This window comes from Melopsittacus undulatus, chromosome Z (assembly GCF_012275295.1).
Source record: "Melopsittacus undulatus isolate bMelUnd1 chromosome Z, bMelUnd1.mat.Z, whole genome shotgun sequence".
Lineage (NCBI taxonomy): Eukaryota > Metazoa > Chordata > Aves > Psittaciformes > Psittaculidae > Melopsittacus > Melopsittacus undulatus.
Genome location: NC_047557.1, coordinates 103,576,452 through 103,602,646, shown reverse-complemented (window position 1 = coordinate 103,602,646; position 26,195 = coordinate 103,576,452). Strand labels below are relative to the sequence as shown.

General features: G+C 41.3%; 1 protein-coding gene across 1 annotated transcript; it reads left to right on the top strand.

Annotated features, from left to right (window-relative positions):
- The first annotated feature begins 557 nt into the window (after nt 1-557).
- On the top strand, nt 558-26,195 carry SHCBP1 (SHC binding and spindle associated 1). Its single transcript, XM_005141679.3, has 13 exons — nt 558-696; nt 2,490-2,660; nt 3,220-3,335; nt 3,966-4,174; nt 5,206-5,298; nt 12,837-13,070; nt 13,168-13,336; nt 14,585-14,705; nt 18,230-18,361; nt 19,275-19,393; nt 20,139-20,225; nt 20,552-20,693; nt 21,183-26,195. Exons 1-13 carry the CDS (start codon nt 558-560, stop codon nt 21,515-21,517), a joined length of 2,067 nt encoding a protein of 688 aa, XP_005141736.2. The 3' UTR covers nt 21,518-26,195.

Sequence of the window (26,195 nt, the reverse complement as noted above, 5' to 3'; positions counted from 1 at the left end):
TTGAAACTGCTCTTGAGCCTTCCGCAGGGCAGGTGGGAAGGGCTAGAAGCCAAGCGAGACCGGAGCCAAGCGAGACCGGAGCTAAGCGAGACCGGAGCTAAGCGAGACCGGAGCTAAGCCAGCCTTGCGAGCGACCCGAGCGCGGCTTGCAGGTCTGGGGGAGAACGGCTGTTATTGGATGTTTACCAGCGCGCAGCCCCGCCCTCCCGCTGCTCTTATTGGCTCGCACGCAGCTGCCGCTAGCCAATAAGAGCAGCCGCTGCCGGTGACGTTGAGGAGGGTGAAGTGTCGGCACAGTTTGAATCCCGGCGGGTGCGGCCGCGCGCGCAGCATGGCGGAGCAGGGGCTGGCGAGGAGCGCGGCGGGGCCGCAGCAGGAGGGCCCGGACGGTGCCGCGGGCAGCGCTGCCCGGCAGCTGAACACAGGTGGAGTCTTGCCCGTCCCGCTCGGGGCGAGCCCCGGTCCTGGCGCCGGTTGGGAAGGAGTCGGCGAGCCGCGGGGAAGGCCGCCGGCTCTGCAGCTGCAGTGGGGTCTGCAGCGGAGCGTGAGGCGCAGGCATGGGGCTGCGGAGCCAGAGCAGGCCGCGGAGGGGTTTGCCTCAGCCTCTGCTGTGCTGCTTCCTGCGCTCAGTGTTCCCCGAGCGGGAGGGGGCTGCGGTGCCCTGGGTCGAACTAGGCAGCGGCTCGGCGCTTCCCGGTGCGTGAAGCCGTTGGTGCGTGGGGCGGGGATCGCGCTGGGAGCAGTGCTCTGCGGGGGAACACACAGTGCCTGCGTACGTGAACACAGTGATCTTTTTTTCTGTTGTGAGCTTGGGGCAGGTGTCTCCGGTACAAGCCGCAAACACTTGTGTCGACGTCCAGGAATATCTGTGCGTTTGAAACGCTGACAGGAAAAAGCGGTTTCCTGGAAGAGACCTGCCTTAATAGCACAGCATGGGAATATCGATGCTTTTAGTATCTAGGGAATATCACTGGTCAGTGACAGGTCATTATTGATGCAAAGTTATAGGCTTGCAGTTTGTAAACAAAGTGCAAGCTGAATTAAATGGCTTGTTCTGGAGTGTATTGTAGTTCCTGGATTTGATTATGGGTGTGTAGGAAGAAACCCTTATTTGCAGCGTATGTGTAACACAGCTACAGTTCTACAATAAGCACTTAATATTTCATAAATCACATTCGATTAAAATCAGCTTTTCCTTTATTTATTTCTGCTACAAAGAAAATTTACATTGCATAAACACTTGTAACTGGCTCATGCACTGGTTCTGATTAGGTTTTGCTGTTTGAGTTTTGCCCCAAATATGTAAAATTTTAACAAATTTGAGGTCAAAACTGCTAGCTTTCATGACGCATCCTGAAATGTAAGGAATGAGTTAAAAACAGCTTGTGATTTTTTTTTTTTTACATATGAATGATAAGTGGTAAAGGACAGACTGTAGTTAATAAAAATGCAGAAGCCTAGGAATTGTTAAAGTATCAAATTATGGGCAAAGAGGGTGTCTTGAGCTGTTGCATTAATGAAAAGGGAAAAACCACATCATCATCGCCATTGGTTTACTGCAGTCATTTCCATGCTATTTTCTGAACTTAGGGATGACCATAAGACAACCATGACTGAGTTTGTAATGGGAACACAAGTGGAGACACGTTTTGGGGAACTGCTATCATTGCCTAGTAACCTTCAAAGAACAGATTCAGCCAGTGTCCATTTCAGTGGGCTAAAAATTACAACACTCCCCCTTCTGACTGAATAGGGTTCCTAGAATTTCCCTGTTATTTGTTAGTTTATTAAAATGCAAAATCAATGCCTGCACTGAAGAACAGGAAAAGACTTACGGGGAGCTGTGAAGACACATCTTTAGCTGAGAGTTGTATCTGCTGTTGTATCATGCATCTTGTGTGTGTTTTGCTCTTTGCCCACAGTAATCCTGTGCATTGTTTTGGATCAGTTGTGTGTAGGATGAGCTGGTTCTATACACGTTCCAAAAGCAGTTGGATTATTGACTCATACCATGTCTGGGTGATTCAGGCAATGTGTGATGTACTAACAAGGCATAATATGTACATGCATGGTAACATATTACCTAAAGGATTTTATAGAATCATAGAATAGCAAGGGTTGAGGACCCTAGATCTTAGGATCTAAGATCATCATAAGAACCTTAAGATCATCTAGTTCCAACCCCCCTGCCATAGGCAGGGACACCTCCCACTAAACCATGTCACCAAGTAAGCTAGCATGTAGCCACAGCTCAGCCATGTAGCAGCAAAAAGGGAAATTGTCTTCTCATATGGGATAACCATCCTGAAGAAGAGAACAAGTAACTAAATAAGGCAGTCTTGTAACTAAGGATAATTTAAAACATGTTGTAAAAAGCCGGTTCGTGATAGGTCTTGAGCTGAAAAGGAATTCTGTTGGAATAGAGTGACTGATGATTGCATTGAACTGACAGTGTGTGGGCTTTGCTTTGTTTCAACTCCTCTCCCCAGATCTGGTCCAGCAAGATGATGATTCCAGCAGCGATTATGCCAGCGGTGATAAACCAGGGACTGCTTTAGGAAGGACTATGCCAAATGGGAATGTACTTTTTCCGGATATTTTTCACACTAATCATCTTTTGTTTTATGAACGATTTAAAGCTTACCAGGATTATATCTTGGGTAAGTAATTTCTTAGGAAGAGAATAAGCAGTCAGGTTTCTTGTAGTGACTTATTAAATAATCTAGTTTAAGTGGAGTCAATTCTGTATTATTAAACTGTAAGGTGATCTTAACTGGGCTTAGCAAAGATGTAGTGTGCTGTGATCACTTATGCTGCTGTTGCTGATGGATCAGGAGGCAATGGTTTCAGTATAAGTAAATAAACTCTGAAAGGCAGAGGTGCTAATACTGGATTCTGTGCTTGTCTTAACTGATCTTACTAGTACTTTTTTGTGTGTAGTAAGGCACAGGCTAGCTATTTAATACCACTGTCACTGAAACCTTCAGTACCCGGAAGTTTGAGTACTGAATCTCTTCCTCTAGAGAAGCACAAAAAGATGTCTCTCCAGCTTTCTGAGAGAGACAAACAGCAAAAATGCTGGTGGTTATCATGAACAAAACAGAATGAATTCAAACTTCAGATGTGAAAGAGAAAGACTTCAACAGTGTTGACCTTAATTTTCTGGTGAGCTGAATGACTTTTTTTCTTTGCATAAATTGCTGTCTTCAATTTCTTTAGCTGACTGCAAAGCTTCTGAAGTGAAAGAATTCACAGCCGAGTACCTGATGAAGGTCCTTGAACCATCTGGATGGCAGGCAGTCTGGCGCACTAATGTGTTTGAGGTCCTTGTTGAGGTAAATAGAATGCAGTTGCTCAGTGAGAGACAATGCTCAGGCATTGGCTCTGACGAACATAATTTAACTCTAACAGACAGATCACTTAAAAGTTTAGGAGCTGATAGAAAATAGTAATGTTTTCATATCTAATTGCTAGTGATGGCTAGAGCAATGGGAATTTTTTTAAGGGGCCTTGTTTGAAACTGGAAAGGGAACAACAAGTCAGTGTGAGCAAGCTATGAGGTAGAACTCTGGGCATAGAGGGAATACTTGGTCCAGAGCTGGCTGGTGTAGTGTAATCTTTTCAAATATCAGGCTCTGATAATTTCACAGTTGGTATTTTTTGCTCATTTGTTCATTTTTTTAATCAATTAAATTCTTCCTTTTAGCCCACTTTGGTACTGACAATTGCTCTTCCACATTGTGCTCCTGTCACAGACCCAATGAGGATTGCTGGTTTGGGATATTTCTTTTCTAGGTATCTCAGTCTCCAAGTCGTACATCTTTTTGCAAACCTTGGATGTTCAAACTGGCAGTTCCATTACATATTTAATGAGTACAGGCTGCTGACATATGCATGTCATGTTAGCCCTCCTCACCTGTATCTAAGGTTCTGAGAAATCTTATAAGAACTATTTGTTCTAACAGGTTGTTGATGTGGAGTATTCAGCTCTGAAAGCGGTTGTGCAACTCAGTGAACCTTTCCTTTGTGAGTCGCGGCACAGCAACTTTACCTTGGAGTGCGTGCAGGAGCTCTTGGAGCTGAAGGAGCGTAAGATACACCTGCAGGAGCTGTGGGTTGTGTATGACAAGTCAGGAGAGTTTGACAGCACAGCACTAGCTGTAGAGCATGTCAGGTAGGAAAACACCCAAAATTTAACTTTTGTCTTGAACAATGGCACTCTGATAGTATCCAGTGGGTGGTGCCCTGAGTTCTTGTGGTCATGCTGGCAGCTCCACAAGCTAAGCTTTCCAAAGTAAAACTGGTGACTGGTATTGTGCAAAGACTACTTGCAAAGAAAAATCTTTCGTGTCCTCTGCAGCTGCAGGTAATCACGCAATAACCAGGTATGTTTGGCTGTAGCTTATTGTCAGTCTGCTTGCTGTGTCAAAAGCTTGGAAGAAAATAATTTGTGTTTTCCTTCTTTTCACCCAGATTTCCTTGGGCTGTGTCACCTTGCTGGCTGTAGTGCAGCGTTCCTTTCTTTTGTATAACATTTTGGTTGATTTTTTCTTTTCTGTTCTATTCTTTCTCTCTTTTTGCTTTTTTGCCTCCTCCCCTGAATTTTCTCTTTATTTTTCAAGTGTTCATGTCTTCTGTTTTATTTTCCTTTCTTTATCACCTCAGTCTCTTTTCCATATCCCTTGCTTTCATATTCTAAATACTGCGTACAAATAGGCAGTAGATGGATGAAATGGCTGAAATAGGGGGAATGACCTTCCTGTCTAGAAAATGGGCCATTTCAGAAGTGGTGGGTGAAAAAGCGGGAAGAGACACATTCTGCTGAGAGGTACTCCATATTAGAGATCTAAGCTTGAATGATGAAGGTGACAAGCTCATTGCCAAAAAGAAAATTTAGCTGAAGGATGCCTCCCCAAAAACAAGCAACTTCCAAATCCAGCTTTTAGCTGTTCACTGTCTTGATGAAAATGGAACTTGGGCTTTTTAGGGATTTTCAACTCTAATGCACAAAATAAAACTCCTTATGCAGATAGACAACAGAGAACTTGTGTGTGCTAAATATTTCTACAGTAACATAGAATTGGAGAAAGGTAACGCTTTGAGATGTATTCTCAAACTGGTATATTTGTATTTTCAGTGCTGTTCTCCCTGCTCAGGTAAATGTGGTCTCCTTTGTGTGATTAAATGCTTACTTTGCTTCAAAAGGTTCTTCTATGAATGCATCTGGAGGACCTGGGATGAGGAGGAGGAGGATGATTTTGATTACTTTGTGCGATGCGTTGAGCCTCGACTGAAATTGTAAGTGCAAAACCTTTGATATTATTTGGATAGAACCACAGGGAAGGGTTGTGTAGGAATAGTGACACAGCTAGACTTTCTTAATGGTTAATTTGAGCAAATTTATTCTGACAGTCAAAACCTTTCATGGAGAAAGGGTGCAGCTGAGACTAACACTTGATTTCTGAACCCTCTGTTTTTCCCTATAATCTTTGACCTTCCATCAGATGGCACTCCAGACCCAGCTATAGCCTCTTTCATATGGATGTGAACTCTAATACGAGGAGGGGATGCTCTGATGCCTCTGGGTGTAGAGAAAGAACTGGAATGGAATTAAATGTAAACAAAAATTGTGAATCAGTTATGGTGAAGGAGGAATGTGTGCATTGCTTTCCCTAGTGATATTAGCATTAGGTTTTCTGTAGGTGGGTTTTAAATGCTGTCCTGTCATGCAGAGCTAAAGCAATGCATAAGGACATGATCTGGTTATAGTTTCGAGGGTACCAAATAATCAAAACATAAAATATACCTGGAAAGAATACTTGCAAGAGATTTTTACTGTAGGTTTTCTCACGAGATTTGATGCTGTATCTTTCTTTCGTGAGTTACTTTTTCTTTTCTTATCATAACTTAGCACCATGAGTATCTGGAAGTTTTTGTGTCATTCAGATACAGGTTTGGTACTACTATGATGCTGGGGAACTAAATCAGTGAATATTTACAACCTACCCTGAAATGCTATTTAGAATATAGCATATAGCATGTACTTAACAAAGAAAATGAGTACAATTCTCCACATTAGAAAGGTGTCTGGAGGCCTTTCTTTAAAACAGGACACAATGTGACTCTTTCAAATAGGACTGGGATGTGCCTGTATTTTTCTGAGATCATGCAAATGAGGAGGAAGTGTTATACATAGGAACTATACATGTTTCTGAAGTTTTCTCCAGCAAATAGCTATTCTGTTGTTGAGTTTTGCCAGCCTCATGGAGATCTGCCATGGCATGAAACTAGAATAGAATGATGTGCCATGGGATAATGTTTTATTATTAAGACTGTGTGGCCTTACAGCTGTTTTAGCAAGAATCTAAAATGTTTAAAAAAATGTCTTCAAGAAGAAAAGTGAATGTTATACTTTCTTATCCTCTGATGCTTCAGCTCAGGAGTAACATTGACCTGCAGTGCATGGAAACATAGTATGCTTTAAACTTTTTGTGTGTCTGGTGTGTGCTGTTTTAATGAGGACAGTAGCTTTACATTGCACTTTAGTGTCCTGGGTTCAGCAGTAGCAGTCATTTTTTTTTCTCCTTCTTAGCAGCTGTGCAGTGCTGTGGTTTTGATTTTCAGCCGGGGAAGAGCTCTGGTAACACTAATGTTTTTAGTTACTGCTCAAATGTTTAGTCTGACCAAGGACTTTGTGAGTCTCATGCTATGCAGGGAGGGGGGGAAGCTGGGAGGAACAGAGACAGGACACCTGACCCAAACTAGCCAAAGACGTATTCCATACCACCGCACGTCATGCCTGGGATGTAGAACTGGGGGCAGTTCCCCAGAAGGGCTGTCTCACTTGTTGGGTCAGGCTTGGTATCGACAGGTGATGTTGTATTCTCTTTCCTTATTATTCCCCTTATTATTATTATTATTGGTGGTAGCAGTAGTGATTTGTGTTATACCTTAGTTACTGGACTGTTCTTATCTCAACCCATGGGAGTTACGTTCTTTGGATTCTCCTCCCTGTCCCTCCTGGAGCCAGGGAGGTGGGGGGGAGAAAAGGGGGGTGGCTGGGGGAGTGTGAGTAAGGGCTGCATGGTTCTGATTTACAGCCTGGGCTTAAACCACGACAGTTAGTTAAGTAAAGGTGTATGAACTGTATAACTAAAGCTTGAAAAATCAAGCTAGTTTTATGCACTTTCATAGTGCGTGCTCTAAAATGTAGAGCGAATTGTGTACAAAATTTTTTCCTTCAGATATTTTATATTTCTATATTGCTATAAAATCATCTGTTAATCATGCTGCATTGACTTACTCTAATAATCCCATTGCCAAAATTTTGTGAGGCTCTGTATTTTTGTTCACCCTGTACAGATACTGACTGCTGTGACTACAGATTTTCTTGCTCTTTCGTGCTTTAAGTGCACCCTTTAAAGAATCTCTGAAAGTTGAGGGAACATCTTTGCCCCTGTTTCACACAGCCTCTCAAATAGAGTTATATATACTGTGTTCAGCTGGTTCCCTGCAAAAATGGTGAGGGATCACAGAATTACAGAATCCCAAGGGTTGGAAGGGACCTTGAAAGATCATCTAGTCCAACCCCCTCAGCAAGAGCAGGGAAACCTAGAGTACATCACACAGGAACTTGTCCAGGCGGGCCTTGAATATCTCCAACGTAGGAGACTCCACAACCTCCCTGGGCAACCTGTTCCAGTGCTCTGTCACTCTTACAGTAAAGAAGTTCTTCCTGATGTTAACGTGGAACCTCCTATGCTCCAGTTTACACCCATTGCCCCTTGTCCTACCACTGGATATCACTGAAAAAAGCCTAGCTCCATCATCCTGACACCCACCCTTTACATATTTGTAAACACTGATGAGGTCACCCCTCAGTCTCCTCTTTACCAAGCTAAAGAGACCCAGCTCCCTCAGCCTCTCCTCATAAGGGAGGTGTTCCACTCCCTTCATCATCTTTGTGGCTCTGCACTGGACTCTTTCAAGCAATTCCCTGTCCTTCTTGAACTGAGGGGCCCAGAACTGGATGCAATACTCCAGATGCGGCCTCACCAAGGCAGAGTAGAGGGGGAGGAGAACCTCTCTTGCCCTACTAACCACAGCCTTTCTAATGCACCCTAGGATGCCATTTGCCTTCTTGGCCACAAGGGCACATTGCTGGCTCATGGTCATCCTCCTGTCCACCAGGACCCCCAGGTCCCTTTCCCCTTCACTCCTTTCCAGCAGGTCAACCCCCAACCTGTACTGGTACATGGGGTTGTTCTTCCCCAGATGCAAGACTCTACCCTTGCTCTTGTTGAATTTCATCAAGTTTCTCCAACTTTTCATCAAGTTGCCCAACTCTCCAGCCTGTCCAGGTCTTGCTGAATGGCAACACAGCCTTCTGGTGTGTCAGCCACTGCTCCCAGTTTAGTGTCATCAGCGAACTTGCTGAGGGTACACTCAGTTCCCTCATCCTGGTTGTTGATGAAAATATTAAACAGCACTGGTCCCAGCACCGACCCCTGAGGGACTCCACTAGCCACAGACCTCCAGCTAGATTCTGCCCCACTGACCACAGCTCTCTGCCTTCTTCCTTTCAACCAGTTCTTCATCCATCTCACTACCTGATCATCAAGCCCACACTTCCTTAGCTTATCTATGAGGATGCTGTGGGAGACAGTGTCAAATGCCTTACTGAAATCAAGAAAAAACCACATCTACTGCTCTGCCATAATTCCTCCACCTAGTTACTTCCTCATAGAAGTCTGTAAGGTTGGTCAAATATGACTTCCCCCTCATAAAACCATGTTGGCTGTTCTGAATGACCCCCTCATCCTTGATATGCCTAGAGATGGAGTCAAGAATAAGTTGTTCCATCACCTTTCCAGGGACGGAGGTAAGGCTGACAGGTCTATAATTTTCCGGATCCTCCTTCTTGCCCTTCTTTATAGACTGGTGTGACATTTGCCATCTTACAATCCTCAGGCACCTCTCCCGTTTCCCATGACTTACCAAAGATGATGGAGAGTGGCCTAGCAATGACCTCCGCCAGCTCCCTCAGCACCCGTGGGTGTATTCCATCCAGACCTATCAATTTATAGATGTTGAGATTGCCTAGTTGATCCCTAACCCAGTCCTCATCTACCAAAGCAAACTCCTCCTTTGTCCTGACTCCTTCTGGGGCTATAGGAATCTGGGGCCCTCGGGGAGAGTCTGCAGGAGTAAAGACAGAGGCAAAGAAAGCATTCAGCACCTCTTCCTTCTTTATATCCTCTGACTCCAGGGCACCCACCTTGTTCAGCAGTGGGCCTATATTGCCTCTTGTTTTAGTTTTATTTGCTATGTATTTGAAGAAGCCCTTTCTATTGTCCTTAATCTGACTAGCAAGATTAATTTCCAAGGAGGCCTTAGCTGTCCTAATTGCCTCCCTACATCCTCTAACAACTGTCCTGTGCTTCTCCCAAGTGGCCAGCCCCTCCTTCCATAATCCATAGATTCTCTTTTTCCACTTGAGTTTTCCCAGCAGCTCCTTGTTTAACCATGCTGGTCTCCTAGATCCTTTACTTGATTTCCTACCCATTGGGACACTCTGATCCTGAGCTTGGAAGAAGTGGTCCTTGAATGCTGTCCAACTATCATGAGCTCCTTTACCACCTAGTACCCTTTCCCATGAGACTTCCCTTAGCAGTTGATTGAAGAGGCCAAAGTTGGCCCTTCGGGAATCCAGAACTGTGGCCTTGCTAGGTATTCTGTTCCTCCCACACAGGATCCTAAACTCCACCATCTCATGGTCACTGCAGCCAAGGCTGCCATTGACCATCACCACTTCAACCAAACCCTCCTTGTTGGTGAGTACTAAATCTAGCAGCGCTCCTCTCCTAGTTGGTTTGTCCACCATTTGCATTAAGAAGTTATCATCAATGCACTGGAGGAACCTCCTAGACTGTGAACGATTGGCTGTGTGAGTCTTCCAGCAAATATTGGGGTAGTTAAAATACCCCATGAGGACCAAGGCATGTGGTTGCGATGCTGCTTTCAGTTGCCTGTAGAAAGCCTCATCAACTCCTTCGTCCTGATCAGGAGGTCTATAATAGATCCCCACAACTGTATCACCCATACCAGCCTGTCCCTTAATTTATACCCACAGACATTCCACTTGCTCCTCATCTTCCCCCGGACAGAACTCAATAGATTCTAGTCACTCTCTCACATAAAGAGCCACTCCACCACCTCGCTTTGCTGACCTGTCTTTCCTAAAAAGGACATAGCCATCCATGAGCACATTCCAGTCATGTGAGCTGTCCCACCATGTCTCTGTAACTGCCACCAGATCATAACCTTTAGACCGCACACAGACTTCTAACTCCTCCTGTTTATTCCCCATGCTGTGTGCATTGGTGTACAGGCATTTCAGGGAGCGAGCAGAGCATGCTGATGGCACCCTTGGGAGGCAGGAGGCCTTCTGGTCTTCATTAATACTAGAGCAATGCCCCACTAGTTCAAACCCAGCTACAACCCCCTCACACTTTGAATCTAACCTGAAGCTCTGCGAGTGAGCTGTGCTAACTCTTGTCTTAGTACCCTTTTTCCCCTGCGGGACAGGGTCTAAACTATCCTTTCCCACAAATGAAACAGTAGATTGATAGTCCTCCCTAGTCTGCCATCCTTCAAGCCCTAGCATGTTTCTCTTGGTCTTGTCCCTAACAGGCTCAGTTAAATCCCCTCCCCCCTTCATATCTAGTTTAAAGCTCTGCCAATAAGCCCTGCTAACTCCTGCCCCAAAAACCTTTTCCCCCTCTGGGACTGGTGTATCCCACCTGCCACTAGCAAACCAGGTGTCTCATACAGCAGCCCATGATTGAAAAACCCAAAACCCTGCCTTTGGCACCAGTCACGTAGCCATACATTAATCTGCAGACTCTTCCTATTTATCTCTTCAACCTTGCTTGTAACAGGTATGGAGGTGCAAACACCACTTGCACTCCAGACCCTTTAACCAGCCGTCCCAGGGCCCTGAAGTCTCTCTTCATTGCCCTTGCCCTCCTTGTAATAATTTCATCACTGCCAACCTGAAAAACAAGCAGCGGATAGTAGTCAGAGGGCTGCACCAGATCAGAGTTTCCTTTTAACATCTCTAATCCGAGCCACAGGTAGGCAGCAGACTTCCCTGTGAGATGGATCTGGTCAACAAGTGGGCCCGTCTATCCCCCTCAGAAGGGAGTCACCCACCACCATTACTCTTCTTTTTGGTTGGGCAAGTTCTGGGACATGGGGGTGAGTGACAAGCCCTAGGTGACTCACTAGATAGATGTACCTCTCCATCTCCGTTTACCTGGCCCTGTAGTTCCAAGACCTCATACCTGTTATTGAAGGGCAAGTGGGAGGGAGGAAGGGATTGCGAGGGTTTTTGCTTACCTCTCCGAGGAGGGACCTCCCTCCATACATCCGTGTCCCTTAAGTTCGCTCCTTCTGTCTGATGGTAGAAGGAAAGGGGATCCATCACTTGTTCAACCGCTTCCCTCTGCCCTTGCCTTAGGGTGTGGCTCCACCAATCTATTTCACTTTCACGTTCTCTGATGGCTCTAAATCTTGTTTTATATGTGTCATTAATTTATGTCCAGCTTTTTTTTAGGAACTGTGATTGGTCCTACATGATTGGCCCCAAAGCTCTTGGCACTGTCTAACAAGCAGATGTTCTTGTGTTTTGACCTTGGCAATGCAACTATGGGCTGGCATTTTCTGGTTTGCAGTTTCATTTGTAGAGGTGTAGATTGTAGAGGTGTACACTCTTGGGATGGTGTAGATTTTGCCATGCAGTTCCTTCCCATCTTCATCTGGTGCTGATAAAGCCTTTCTTATTCTCATTCTGCACTTTTGTTCAGGTAGTTTAGATTCCTGCTAATAGAGACTTTACATTATAGGATTTTCTTTAATTTCAGATATCTTTTTTTTTTCAGTTTTTTTCTATTAAATGCTTAAAAGACAAATTTTTATATATAAAAATCCTGGGTTCAGCAGTAGCAGTCATTTTTCTCAGTCTTAGTAGCTGGTGCAGTGCTCTGTTTTTGACTTTCAGGCTGGGAACAGCGCTGATAACACCGATGTTTTTAGTTACTGCTCAAATGTTTAGTCTGACCAAGGACTTTGTGAGTCTCATGTTCTGCCAGGGAGGAGGGGAAGCTGGGAGGAACAGAGGCAGGACACCTGACCCAAACTAGCCAAAGATGTATTCCATACCACAGCACATCATGCCCAGGATGTAACTGAGAGTTACCCAGAAGGGCTGTTTCACTGCTCGGTCAGGCTGGGTATCAATGGGTGGTATCTTATTCTCTTCCCTTGTTATTTCTGTTATCATTATTATTATTGGTGGTAGCAGTAGTGATTTGTGTTATACCTTAGTTACTGGACTGTTCTTATCTCAACCTATAGGAGTTACGTTCTTTCGATTCTCCTCCCCATCCCTCCTGGAGCCAGGGGGGTGAAAGAAAGAGGGAGAATGAGCAAGACGGCTCCATGGCTGATTTACAGCCTGGACTTAAATCACGACATTATAAGTACTTACCATTTTTTAGAGCTGTGCTTATGCCTTTGTTTTACTGTGACTTTCTAATATTTGCGTATAATCTTCCAAGGTGGATGGCCAACTCTTTAGGAAGTAATTTATTTGTGTCTGTTAATATTTTTAGTTTTGCTGCTTTCAGAAACTATTTAACAGTGTTGATATAGACTGCAAAGAATCTAGACTGAAGTACTAATGTACTTAAAAATGATGTGTTTAAAAATTGTTATCATGTTCTGTGTTTGAAAATTGTTAAAGTGAAATAATTGACTGTTGCTCTGAACTGCAGGCATTATGACATCCTTGAGAACCGTGTGCCTTCTGGACTTGTAGCCAATTACCAGAACTACTTGTCTCAATGTGAAGAGCTTTACAGCAAGTTTTTAGATGTGAGGAGCCGCCTATCAAGCAGTGATTTGGACTCGGAAGTAGAAAATGTCTCCTTGGTGGAAGGACTAAAATTGTATGAGAATATAGAGCACTTAAAACAAAAGCTAAAACTAATTGAGAATCCTCTGCTGAGGTACTTGGTGGGTTTAAGCAAGGAGGAGGGCTGTATGGGAAACTGTACATGGACAGACTCTAATAAAACAATGATGGTTTCACTCCTCTTGTTTTAGGTACGTGTGTGGTTACCAAAAACACAGCGGTCTCCAAGCTAAAGGATTGAGACCAACGGGTGACAAGATCATTCACATTGTGTCCTCAACCATGGTGGCAAGTATGCTGCAGTCATTGATAAGGGACAAACTTTGCCCTGAATCTTGTGGTGAAGAACAAGAAATACAGGTACAGCAGCAGGACTTTTCTGACTGCTAATAGGTTTTTTTTCTGCTTGGGAAAGAATAAGGAAAACTTAAGTTAATTTATCGTGTGCAGGATACTACATTTGTAGTGTTGTTTTTTGTCAGTTCAAAAAAAGCAGTAGAATTTTAACCGTAAGTGGTAAGACTGGATGATACAAATCATTTCTTTTAATTCATTTGTCTGCTGAGTACTCTATACAAGCAATTCCCTTCGTGTGTGTACGAAATGAGATAAACCTGTAATAATTCTACAATGAAACATGATAAGCTGTAATACTTATATATAATTCTGATATACTGGTTTCTTTTGATGTAGCTGATAATGAACTAGAATTGCAAGGAAGAAATGTCATTCTGTTATTTTAGTTCTGAGTATGAGATATATTTATTTTAGAGCAGTCTAGTTGTAGTGAATTCAGACAGGACTTACCACTTTACTGGTTAACAGTTTGGATTCCTTGGGCCCAAATGAAATTGCTTGCTGTATTGTGATCAAGTTCATGACTTACAGATGGCTGCAGTGGAGCCACAGGGAAGGTCCTAGATTAACTTTTGGGCTATAAATCAGATTTTATGACTTGACAATTGAAAGTGCTCTTCTTATGCTTACCCTGAAATTTGTTGGGAAACAATAAATGTGTACTTTTTCTGTGCTGTTTGTAATCCTTCAGTACAGAATCCACAATAATATTTGTGAAGGGTACCAGCCTGCCCTCTCTGGGCAAGAAAAAAGATTATCTGGTCCCCATATTTACTACTGTAATATCTGAACTCTATTTTGAGGTGACTTGCAGCAGGAGTAAAGGGTTATGTCAGTGTTCAAACCAGGTCAAATCTAGTGGCTGAATTTTCTTTACCTTCTGTTGTCTGTTTCTTTAGTAATTTATGGTAAGTCACTTAAGGCACAATTCAAAAGATGGCTTCAAATCAAGGCCATATTGAGGTTTGCTTTCTGATGCATATGCTCCTCAATCTGTGTCTTTGTCCCAGTTTTCTCATGGGGGAATGGACATGACGCAAATATTGAAGGAATGTTTTAAGCCTGTTTTTGTCCAGAATGTGATATGACTCTTAAATTCAAAGTAGAAATTCTGTATTATTGGTGCATTAAAGGGGGTTTCTTTTAAGCAAAGGCAGTAACTTTTAATTGAAAAGCAAGCTTTTTAAGGGCATAAATGCATCCATTTTTATAGCATTTTCAGGAGATGATTATGTTGTTTGTCTTTTACAGTTTCACAAGGATCCACTGGCAGCTATAAATGCCTGTTATGAAGGAGACAGAGTCATCATCTGTCCTGGTCATTATGTTGTAGATGATGTGTTCTGCATTGCTGATTCAGTTGAACTAGAAGGTAGAAGGTTTGATAGCATAAAGGTCCTTAAAGTAAACAATGTTTTGAACAAGCTTTGCGGAAAGATTTACTTTCTGTGGAGACTGGTGGGAGCATTTATTTTTTGTTGTTTTTTTTTTCTTCAAAGTGTTCCTATTTATGTTTGTAGAGCCATGTCTAATGCAGGATGGAGTAAGCTGTTTCATTAGCTGTAGTTACTTCTGCGAATAAACTGCCAATTTTGCTGATTAATAGCTAATTAATAATTTTCTGCTAACCATTTGTCCAGATAAATCCTATTTATATATATAATACAGAAGATTCAAAAGAAACATAGGGGATTTGATGTTTTCTCTTTTAATCTCAGCAGCAGAAAAGTCATGCTGAGAGGCTTCAGTTTTTAGAGCCAGTAACTTAAAAGTACTTCTTTTCATGTCTTAATGTGCTTAAGAGGTGTAGTCTGAGACTCCCTGACAGTATAGTACTGGTGAATACAGAGGGCAAGAGCCAAGTGCTATTTATGGTACTTACTGCCTGTCAATGATGTGTGTGTGGGACTGCAAATTTGAATCTACATTTTGTGAAGCACATGGGTAGAAGAGGGAGCTGTGGATTTATTTTTGCTGTTCAAACAGACACAGCATATGTGATCACATTTTTCTTGCAAAATATTTGGTTTAAATACTTCTGTCTGATAAGTTGCATCTCTTTTTCAAAGTTCCTGATTTCTCAGTATAATTTTTCTGCTTTAGGCATGCATAATCTGCAGTGGAATACTCAGTGTATCACAGGGGCTTCTGCAGCTGTTCAGATACTTAACTGCATTTTTGTTTTGTCAAAAGTTCTTAATGAGAAGAAGGCCGGGAGTTTAATTTCCTGCTGTTCTGGATTTGATTTTTCTTGCCCTCCTTGTTTTATGGGTGTCATTTTCTTTCTTGTCCTCTTGTGTATGTTTGATTTATATAGGTGTGCATGCTGATAGACTATGCACTTGTAGGATAAAAGGTTGCACTAAAGTGCTTTATTCATCTGCAAGAATGACATTGTTCTAAAATTGCTGGGTGGTATTCACTGCTTTTCTTGCTCTGAGAAAGCAGTAATACAAATGCTGCAATAACACACCTATTGAAGAATATGCTGCTCTGTTTTAAAGAGCAAGGCATATGCATATGTACCTTCAGTATGAATCACTCTGAATAATGAGTACTTGCCAGGGTATTTAGTCTTACATGTACTTGTGTTAGAGAAGTTTTGATAGGAATAGGAGAAGCCAAAACTGTTTGTAGTAGGAGCATGAAGAATAATGCTGCTGACACTAATCTGAGCAGCTGGCCATTTGGGTAGCTTTCTGGGGATAAGAGTGACTCATCAAAGATACAACGTCCGTTTGCTTAGTGGAGTTTTTTTTCCCCAGCTACTGTGCAAGTCAGTTGTAAGGTTGAAAGGTAACAGCAGTAGCAACTGCAGGAAATCATAGTTAAGTTAACTGTAATGCTTGATAAAAGTGTGTAGCAAAGGCACCTAAGGACTTCTGCTTGTGTAGTAGTTCAAGCTGGATGGAAACCTGCAGCATCAGCCCATCTAACACTTGTGGTCAGTGTTACTGGATGATTATTGCTGTTAGCCCCTGGGCAGTCACTGAGCTTACAGCACACAGCCATAACCACCCTGTGTATTGAGCACCACTGACAGCAGGTGACTCTTTCCTCCTCTATGCCTTATCTTCTCACAGTTTCCTTTTTACAACTAGAGCTGCTACTTCAGAGGTGAAGTGTAAAGCGAGCCAAAACATGGCCAGGTGTCCTGGGTTCAGCTGTGGCAATTATTTTTCTCCTTAGTAGATGGTGCAGTGTTTTTTACTTTCATTATGAGAACAGTGTTGGTAACACATGGATGGTTTTAGTTATGCTTACCCCAATCAAGGACTTTTCAGTCTCGTGCTCTGCCAGTGAGTAGGGGCACAAGAAGCCGGGAGGAAGCAGAGACATGACACCTGACCCAAACTAGCCAAAGAGGTATTCCATACCACAGCATGTCATGCCCAGTAGAGAAACTAGGGGCAGTTACCCAGAAGGGCTAGGTCACTGCTTGGGTCGAGCTGGGTATTGGTCAGAGAGTGGTGAGCAATTGTTTGTGCATCAGTTGTGTTTATTGTTTGGTTGGGTTTTTTTTCTTCCCTTTTCCCTCTTAGTTTTATGTTTTTCCCTTGTCATGTCCCTTGTTAGCAGTAGTATTAGTGGTTTGTGTTACACCTTGTACCTTAACTGTTATACCAGATTGTTCTTATCTCAACCCATGGGACTTGCATTCTTTTGATTCTCCTCCCCATTCCCCTGGCAGTGGGGGTGGGGATGAAAGGAGTGGGAGTGAGCTAGCAGTTGCATGGTTTGGAGTTACCTGCTGGGCTTAAACCATGACATTATGAAAAACTGCAAGTAGTCTGTAGGACAATTATTCCCCAAACTCTTTCCCTGGATAATAACCTCCTTCTGTGTGAAGTTAAACTATATGTGCTATTTGCTGTCCTGTAGTGTTTTCTATTTGCGTACTGGAAGTAAACTGCACCATGCCACCTCCCCAGCGGTGACCATAAATCAGTAGCAGTAGGAAAAGATTTCTTAGTAGTACAGTGTAGGTCAGTCACTTAAATTTGCATTAAATCTGCTGTCTTTAAAACATTCTGCCAACTCTTGTTCAAAGGCATTTCTTTCGAAGCTTTCTACTTGCACATTACAGTATTTATTTATGTACTTGGTTAAAAGCTAGCATTCTGCTCAGGCACTTCTTACCTGACTTTGTGTGTGCTCTCAGAAAATTACAGGACTTATGCTGCTTTAATAAATGTTGCATTATTGCTTTCCCTATCATGATTCCTGTCAGTGACAAGCAATAAGAGCTTTACATGCTCATACATTTCCCTGTAAGTGGTTGAATGCTGACAACTGTAGATGGTTTTGTAAATCAATGTTGGCATGTTTGAAAGTTTCTTTTCTGATCTGAATTAATCTGGAAGCCCACTAACACAGGAACATTAAATTTTGACCCAAGTTTCATTTAAATATGAAAGTTCAGTGAAGCTTACTAACAATATCAAGTCCTTTGCACTTGCCTGCCTTGTGTCATGATGGTGACTGCTTTTTACCCCCTTGCTCTTTGGAACTTCTGCCTGCTCTTCTGAACTTCTGCACTTTGCAAGTGGACTGCAGGTGTCAGTGTCCTTGGCTACTGCATTGCCCTGTTCAGCTGTAAATATTGGGAGTGAGAACTTTGGCTTTGGCAAATTTGAGCTCACTTACCCTTTTGTTCACCTGTCTAAAATAACTTTACATTTTATAGCTTGTCATTCAAGTAAGGTAACTCTTGAGTTCTGAGTACCTGTACTTCGGTTCAGCGGGGATGTATGGTGCAGCCTGGCCACTAGGTGGAAAATCATATTCAAGATATTAGACCTCAATGCTGTAAGCCCCATATTTAAATGTCTGTAATTTAGCACCTGACTATTACCAATTATTCATCAAACTTCAATCTTTCACCTCTGCTTCAAGGATATGGCCTGCCAGATGATATTGTGATAGAAAAAAGAGGGAAAGGAGACAACTTTGTTGACTGTACAGGAAACAATGTAAGGATCTCCAGTTTGAAGTTAGTGCAACATGATGCTGTGGAGGGGATTTTAAGTAAGTATAGAAGTATCTCGATCTCTTTGTCACTCTTTCATAATTTGCTCTTAGAATTAAAGCTGGGACACAGTGTTGAAATTTACTAGTTTTAGCAAAATACTGTAGACAGGAGCCCTACAAGTATAAATATCCAGGCTTCCCCCCCCCCCCTTTTTTTTTTAATTTGCTCGTAATGTGGAGTTCAAAATAACATCTACTTTTTGCATTTTTAAGCTATTGTGGTTCTTGTGTTTTATTCTTGGATAAGTTCATTTAACTGTATCATTTTTTTCTGCTGTTAAGTCTGCCTGGCTCTGACTGATGCACAGCCTCTGTCAGGCAACCTAGAAGAGGAAGTAATTTCTCTTTCCACAAAAGAACGCTCTTCATTGAGGAACGGCATATGCTGTAGAAGTAGTGTAGAACTGTGCTAACAGCACGGTCAGACTGAGGCTCAAATAATCCTAAGTATCCTGTTAATAATCCTATATCCAGTTAATTTATTGGCCATGGTCCTTCTGTCTTTGCAGAAGATGCCAATTAAAATTTTGCTTCCACAGACATTTGGTTTTAAAGGTGTTAAAATGTCTTTTTTTGTCACCTGTATGCATGTATTCAGTATCTTATTAAATCAGAAAAGAATAGTTGCTGCCACTTTCTACAGCAACAACAACAAAAACCACACACACACACAAAAAAAAAAGCCAAAGAGCCCCTAAGAAATTCTTGACTCGTGCTCCCTTGCAACAGGGGTCTGGCTTATACTAAAAAAATAGCATGAGCTCACACCATGCATGTGCACCTGAAGTGGGTAAGATTAAAATAGTAATTTTATCACACTGCAAAAATGCTACAAGTCCATCTATGTGTAGGAAGGGTTTGGTTTTGCATAACTGATTAATTTAACAATATTTCTTTTTTGTGTATGTAGGTGTCCATCAGGGGAAAACAACCCTGGAGAATTGTGTGTTGCAATGTGAAACTGCAGGTGTAATAGTACGAACTTCAGCTGAGCTGTTAATGAAAAACTCAGATCTGTATGGTGCCAAGGTACAAAATTCTTAACTGTGATTGGTTTCCCAAATTAAAGTAAAGGTTTCTGCTTGGAAATAATTGGCTATAGCGGGGTGACTTGTGTTGTTCTTGAGAGAACCTTTACAAAGTCATTTGGGACAACTACACATTACTGAGTTTAAGGAGATTGGTCCCAGGGATCTTGTAGCCTCCAAGTGTATCTAGTTAAGGGTCTCATGCTGATTTGTGTTTGGTGATATGAAAATTATGTAATAACAGGGTATATCTGTGACATAATCATTGCTGCATTGCTGGATTGATTAATGTCATTGAATGAAGTGATCTTTTGTTTTCTCTGCCCACAAATTTTCTCATTAAACTTTTCATTTGTTCTGCAAATGAAATGCTCTTTTTGGAAACCTTGTCCATTGATTCTTACAGAAGGATGGTGGAGAACAGACATGAGCTCTGATTAGGACATTTCAAAGAACACTGGGGCTTTGAGTGTTGAGGTGCATAAGTGAAGAACACGAGTGTAATGCACAGCTATGCAGTTACTCTTTACCAGAGCTTTTATGGACTGATAGCTATAACGTTATGCATAAGGCCTCAAACTTGAGTATGGTGCTTAAGTTGGTTAGCAAAGCTGTGAAGCTGGAGTGGCAACACAATTTTGCATTGCAGAAATTGCTAGATGAACAAAGAGATCTGCAATTGAGCTGTCTAGTTAAATTGGAAATGTCCGAACTACTTGTAAACTGCTACCAATTTCATCTTGTAGAGTGCTGGTGTGACAATATATCCAGGTAGTACATGCATCCTATTGGGCAATGGCATACACCACTGCAAGGAAGGAATACTCATAAAGGTAAGTTCAAGGCAGAATGTACTACTTCTTCTAAAGCTTATAGCTGCTAAAGTTAATGCAAATAATTTGTGTTTAGGCTGGCTTTTTAACCTTGCTGTCTTATGTTAGAACTTTTATATGTCGTACATGATGATAATGGTACTTGTCCACCAAAGCAGTATACTTATTTTCTTATTTGCAGAAAGAAAATGCCTTTTACAATATCACCTGCATAGGGAAATAATAGAATTCTAGCCAATGCATAGAACTTATTCTACCTAAAACTTGAAAATTTTGCATTACTTTAGCTGTACATGACGTGTTGGATTTCCATTTCTTTGCAATAGAACTTTTTAGGTGAACACCATGACATCCCCAAGATAACCATGGTCAATAATATGATCCATAATAACGAAGGATGTGGTGTGGTGCTGGTTAGACCAACAATGCCCTCTGATGTGAAGGATGCTTCAGCAGAGAGAGCAAAAGGTATTTTTTTTCTCCCTATAAGAAACTCCAAGCAGAGCCTGTATGACTGATGGAGCTCCTCAGGTCATGTGGAAACAAGAGTGTGAGCAGCCAGCAAGCAGAAATGGCTTCTTTTACAGTCCTCCTGGTTCATGATAATTCTCTGCTCTTTTTTTTTTTTTGGTGCATTAGAGCTAAGTTGTGCTTCCAGCACAGTTTTTTGGGTGTTTGGTTTTTTTTTTTTTTTTTTCTTGGCAGGAAATAGAATGTGGCCACTGTATTTTTCATACTATCTTATGTCTTCTATCACTTGGCAACTTGATGTCATCAACCTTTTCTTCAAGCATCTTACACTATGTGGAATAGGTGGTTGTCACTAACTAGCTATCCAAAAAGTGAGTGGGATGAGGTGAAAATGTGAAGACTGAAGAAAACTTAATTCCAGGAGCTTTAAATTATTTTGCAGTTTTGCATGATTGTTGATGACATTCTTATTGTTTCCTGACTTAGGGAATACTCAGCCTATCCAGTCAGGCAATGGGACAGCAAGTGTAGAGGACTTCAGGCAAGAACTGCCACCTGAATTATTAACTGGTGAGTTGGAGCTTTATGAGCAAACTGAGACTTCTGAACAAACTGAAAGCAATTACAAAATTGCACATGAACTCATGGTTAGTTCTGCAAAGAAGAGCCAGATGGAGAAGAGAAGACCGAGTGAACTGGGAATTACACAAGCTGATGACAACTTAATATCACAGGAAATGTTTGTTTCTATTGTGGGCAATCAGTTCAAATGGAATGGAAAAGGAAGTTTTGGTACCTTTCCTTTCTGTCCTGACTCCTAATGGCATTGCAATAAGAGATTAGCATAAGCTCTTGTTTTCACTGCTGCTTTCCAAGGAGTTAATCTGTTCCATTAGCCTTCCATAATGTTACTAAAATATCGCAAGTATTTATTAATAGTATATGTGTATAGTATGTGGGAACTTTGCTTCCTTGCTGCAAATATGGATAACATGGTAGAATACAGAACTCTAGCATGGAGACTGTGCATGTATTCTGCTAATCTATAGATGCTGCTGCTTTGCTGGCTCTGATTAATTTGTTTGATGTATTTAAGTTCTCATTGTACAAAAAAATCCCCCCATACCCAATCAAAACCTGCAAAGAAAGAAAATATAGATAAGGTATAGATAGGGTTCATCATGGAAGAGTGGACAACAAATGCGCAGCATTATTGATATGTCTTCATATTTTTTTAAAGCAACACTTTAAAGCTGACTCCTGTGAGATACGGACATACTCTTGAATTTTTTGCATTGAACAGAAGCTAGTGAAATGGTCTTCCTTAGGACTGTAATGGTTGGCTTCATACTTGAAGGACTACCTAGAAAAAACTAGAATCTGGAAGGGTAACATCATTCAGTCTTCCACATCTTCCTGTGCTCATCTGTTTACTTTCAACAGCTACCAATGCTTGTGCATCTTTTCTTTAGGAAAAACAGCATCTAATTGAACTCCATTAATCTGAACAGGGAGAAATCGAAGTGGATGTCTCTTAGTGGTATACATACTGTACTTTTGCATTCTGAAACTTTTAAAACCATATGCAGCTTGTAGCAGCTGAGGTTTTGGAAATGAATGGGAACTTTTTAAAGTGACTTTCCACTGCAGCCTTACTAGGCCAGAGCTGTGGAACATTCCGTAAAACAAAGACACTTCACTGGCTTGCTGTTGCACATTATTAGCTCTTACTTGAGGGAAAAAATGGAAGGACTCTGACTGAGAGCTCTCCCTTTTCAGGGCCTGTCTGAGTTTTAATTGCAAATTTACATGCCTTCTTCAAAAGTTCATTTCTGTCTTCAGGAGTTGTAGGGCAGGGTTTGAATTGGTGTGTAAAATGTATGTAGGAAAACATACATCATAAATAACTCCCAAGTGATTCATGATGTCTTATGAAACAGAATCAGATACAGTGTTAAGATGGTGAAAAGCATCTTGGCAGTGCATTGGCTTTGGAATATCTTGTGCAAGCAGCTTAGCAGGTTTATGCTTTCACTGGAAAGGAAGGAATGCGTTGCCTGGAAATGGATAAGAGCCTGATCCAGATTCTTCACTCTAGCCATTCTTAAATAGAGATAACAATCAGAATTCTCTTCAGTACGTGCCTTTTAGTGTGAGAAGCTGATAGAAAGGGAAAGAGGAGTAACTCATAGGCATTTTTTTTCCACTGTGTGAAGCACAGAATTTGTTGCAGATTTCCCGATCCACTACTGCTGGATTTGTCCTTGGGAAACTTGACTTCAGCACTTAGCTTTGCATTTTGATGAACATAAATGCCATTGCAGTATCTCAACATGTAGAAACCATAAATGTTTGCCACTTAGTTAGTATGAAGAAATACTTGAGTCAAGTGAAAGTCAAATGCCAATGCCTGTAGTAGTTTAGTATCTTAAGCTATTCATCAAGTCACTTGCCATGTTTCATGCCTTGATGTTTTGCCTATATTTCCTGAGTAAAATCCTTATTAAAGAACTGGGGCTAAAAACGTTGTTCTCTCATATTTTCAAAACTAATTCTCCTGAGTGAGCAGCCTTTGTGGTGTGTAGGTAGCATTTCTTTCCCTTGCACTGTGTTTTAGGCTTGGTTTATCTCTTGATGGCCTCTGATCTCAATGTTTTAAAATTCAACTTTATGTTTATGAAGACAGAGATAAAAATATAACCCTTACGCTTCTATTACCACCATTTTTATTACTATTTTGCCTCTTCCTGTGCCAGATGCCAACAGTGATTCTTCTGTGCAGGTTGTCAATAGGTCAAGGAGTAGAATGTGAAAAGATGAGGCTGCTACTACAACTTCCAGTCATTTCCTTTATGCAGAAACTGCATATAAAATTGTGCTTAAACTCTTGAGGAGACTTGATTCTCAAGGAACTAAGCTCTGAATGACACAGAAGGAGGAGAAATGGAGGAAATAGAAATGAATGTATGTGTCCAGTAGATATCACTTGGTTGTAACTCATAACATCACTGTCCAAATACTTTTAATACTACACATGCCTTGGAAGACAATGCTCATGTAATTGAAATGTGTAGCAGGCCACTTTTTTAATAGATACTGATGCAACTCAGCAATTCACGTTTTGATGTCGTGTGCAGGGGAATAGGCTGGAGGTGTTGGACTTCTCTGAGATTAACTTTCAAACAGCTCTTTGATTCAGTTCCTCCTTATGCCCACAGGCAGATATCTTACTTTACTTAGTGAAATGGTCATCCAAATCTAGCACTAGTAGTTACCCATCCCTCCTATTTTACAAATGCTTTTATTCCTGTGGCTCATTCAGGAACATTAGTGTTTAGACTAATTTCAGCTTTTGTCATGCTTGTTCATAGTTGATCTTGACTGACTCCTGTGATTGCTGCTCTAGTAGGTTCACTAGCATGTCATGATTTGCAGGTTGGGTCACTTGTACTGTATGATGCACTTGTGTAATATTTGGTACGTAAGTGGTTATTCTCAACCCGCTTGAGTAAGACCTTAAATCTCACAGCTGAAAATTAAACTTGAAAGCAGTAGCCTAACAGAAATACCACTTTATTTGAGAGTCCTCAAAGTCTTTTAGATCTTTCCTTCAAAAGCTTAAAACATGCCGTTTTGTTCAAACACTTCTCCCCAGGTGTGGTGAGCTTATTTAATAGTGTGAAGCATGTTTGTCAGAAGTTATTAATTAATTATATGTAATTTATCACATTAGCACATTCTTAGTCCTCATGAAGTGACCATATGGAGCTATTTTTAAAGGAAGTGCTATTCACCAATGTGCTACTGCAGTTTGGAAAAAAAGCACTGCAGGTTAAAGTTCATGTTTGGCTGGCAGTGTACCTTTCTCTGAAATGAGGTGGCCTAATGCTCAGTGCTTCTAAGGTTTTCCAACCCTGTTTGGTTCTGAAGCAAGTAAGATTGTGACTGGAATATTGATATCATAATGATATTTAAGCTATCAGTGGTGTTTCATGACTCCAGGAAGGTATTTCCAATACCTGAGTGTTTCCTCCTTACACCTCTGTCAGTGTGGATGTGGTGTAACTGCATGTCAAGCTGTCTGCGCCATAAGACCCTCTTGCAGCCTGCAAATACTTTTTTATTCTACTCTCTGATATAATGATGTAGTGGTGTTGCCTTACTCTTCTGTTCAAAGATGTCTTCCATTTTTTCTTGGTTTCCACACTTCATAATAGGAGCAGATTAATGTCCTTAGTGTCCTTAGGACCTGGGAGCAGATTATAGAAACAGAAATTAGTATTTGAAAGCACAACGCATGTACATAAGAAGGAGGCTTGACGTGTTTTTTTTTTCACTGTATGAGATGAAGATGTTGCAATGCTAGCATCTCCCCTTTTCCTGGAGTTAATATTCTTCTACCTAAAAGCTTCTGGTTTTTTTTGGACTTGGTTATTTTGAGACAAGTACTTCTAGAAATACTTTAAAAAATGAGATTCAAATTCTGTTTTCTTCCAGGATGTTTCAAAAGCTTTTTTTTAATGTTAGAACACATCTGCAATTACTTTTTGCTACAGTTTGTACTATGTGGATATCCTATAGGGGGGAAAATATATTTTCATGTGTGAATTTTTTGTATGTTTGACTGTGGGGGCAGACAGAACTCCTGATTATTTTTGTCTTTTTTTTTTTAAAGATCTTTCTGTTTAGACTGACTGAAATATGGGGATAAAAAGAATCTTTTGGGCTTAAAATGGGATAACAGGAGGTGTGAAGGCATTTGCCTTGCATCTTATTGTTTTCCTGGTCTTCTAAGTCCTTCATTTGTGCTACCTGATTAAGTAGAAACATGCTGTAAAGCATCTGACTGCCTCGTGTACCCAGCGTTTCACTGTGGTTGTCTTGTATTCCAGTAATCCGTCTCTGTTCTTGGGGGGTTCATAAAACAGTCATGCTTTTAATTTCTTTTTTGGTGCTGTATCCTGTAGCAACAGATTGTTTTTCAGTTGTGAAGCTTCGCGTTTTTGTTTGGATATGAAGAAAGAAGCCTGTAATCATCTCACAGTAGATGCTTTATGACTTTAGTTAGAATAGTTAAATTCAAGGAGAGCAGTTGAATTAACCAGATTTAGGTTGTTATTTCAGTGTATCTGTTTATGTATGGGCATTCTGTTACGACAATTTTTTCTCTTTGGCTGTGCACACCAGGCTTACTCCTGCTGTCTGCTGAATAGTAGTTAAGTGATTCAGTCAATTAATCTCTTTGAATTTTTAAACTGCAATTTATTTCAAATCAATAAACAATTTGCCAAAACTCTCCCACATAGATGAACATTGATTTTGTTTTTTCCCATTAGGTATGTGAGCTACTTGTATTTTTACTCCTAATGACAAATCAATTTCAATGTTTCAATGCAATGTAACTTTGATCTTCTTCCTTCACTGTCTGGGAGTAATTTGAACAAACCAGTAACTATTTTGCCAGTGCTGTATAGAATTTTCTTTGTCTGCATTGCTATA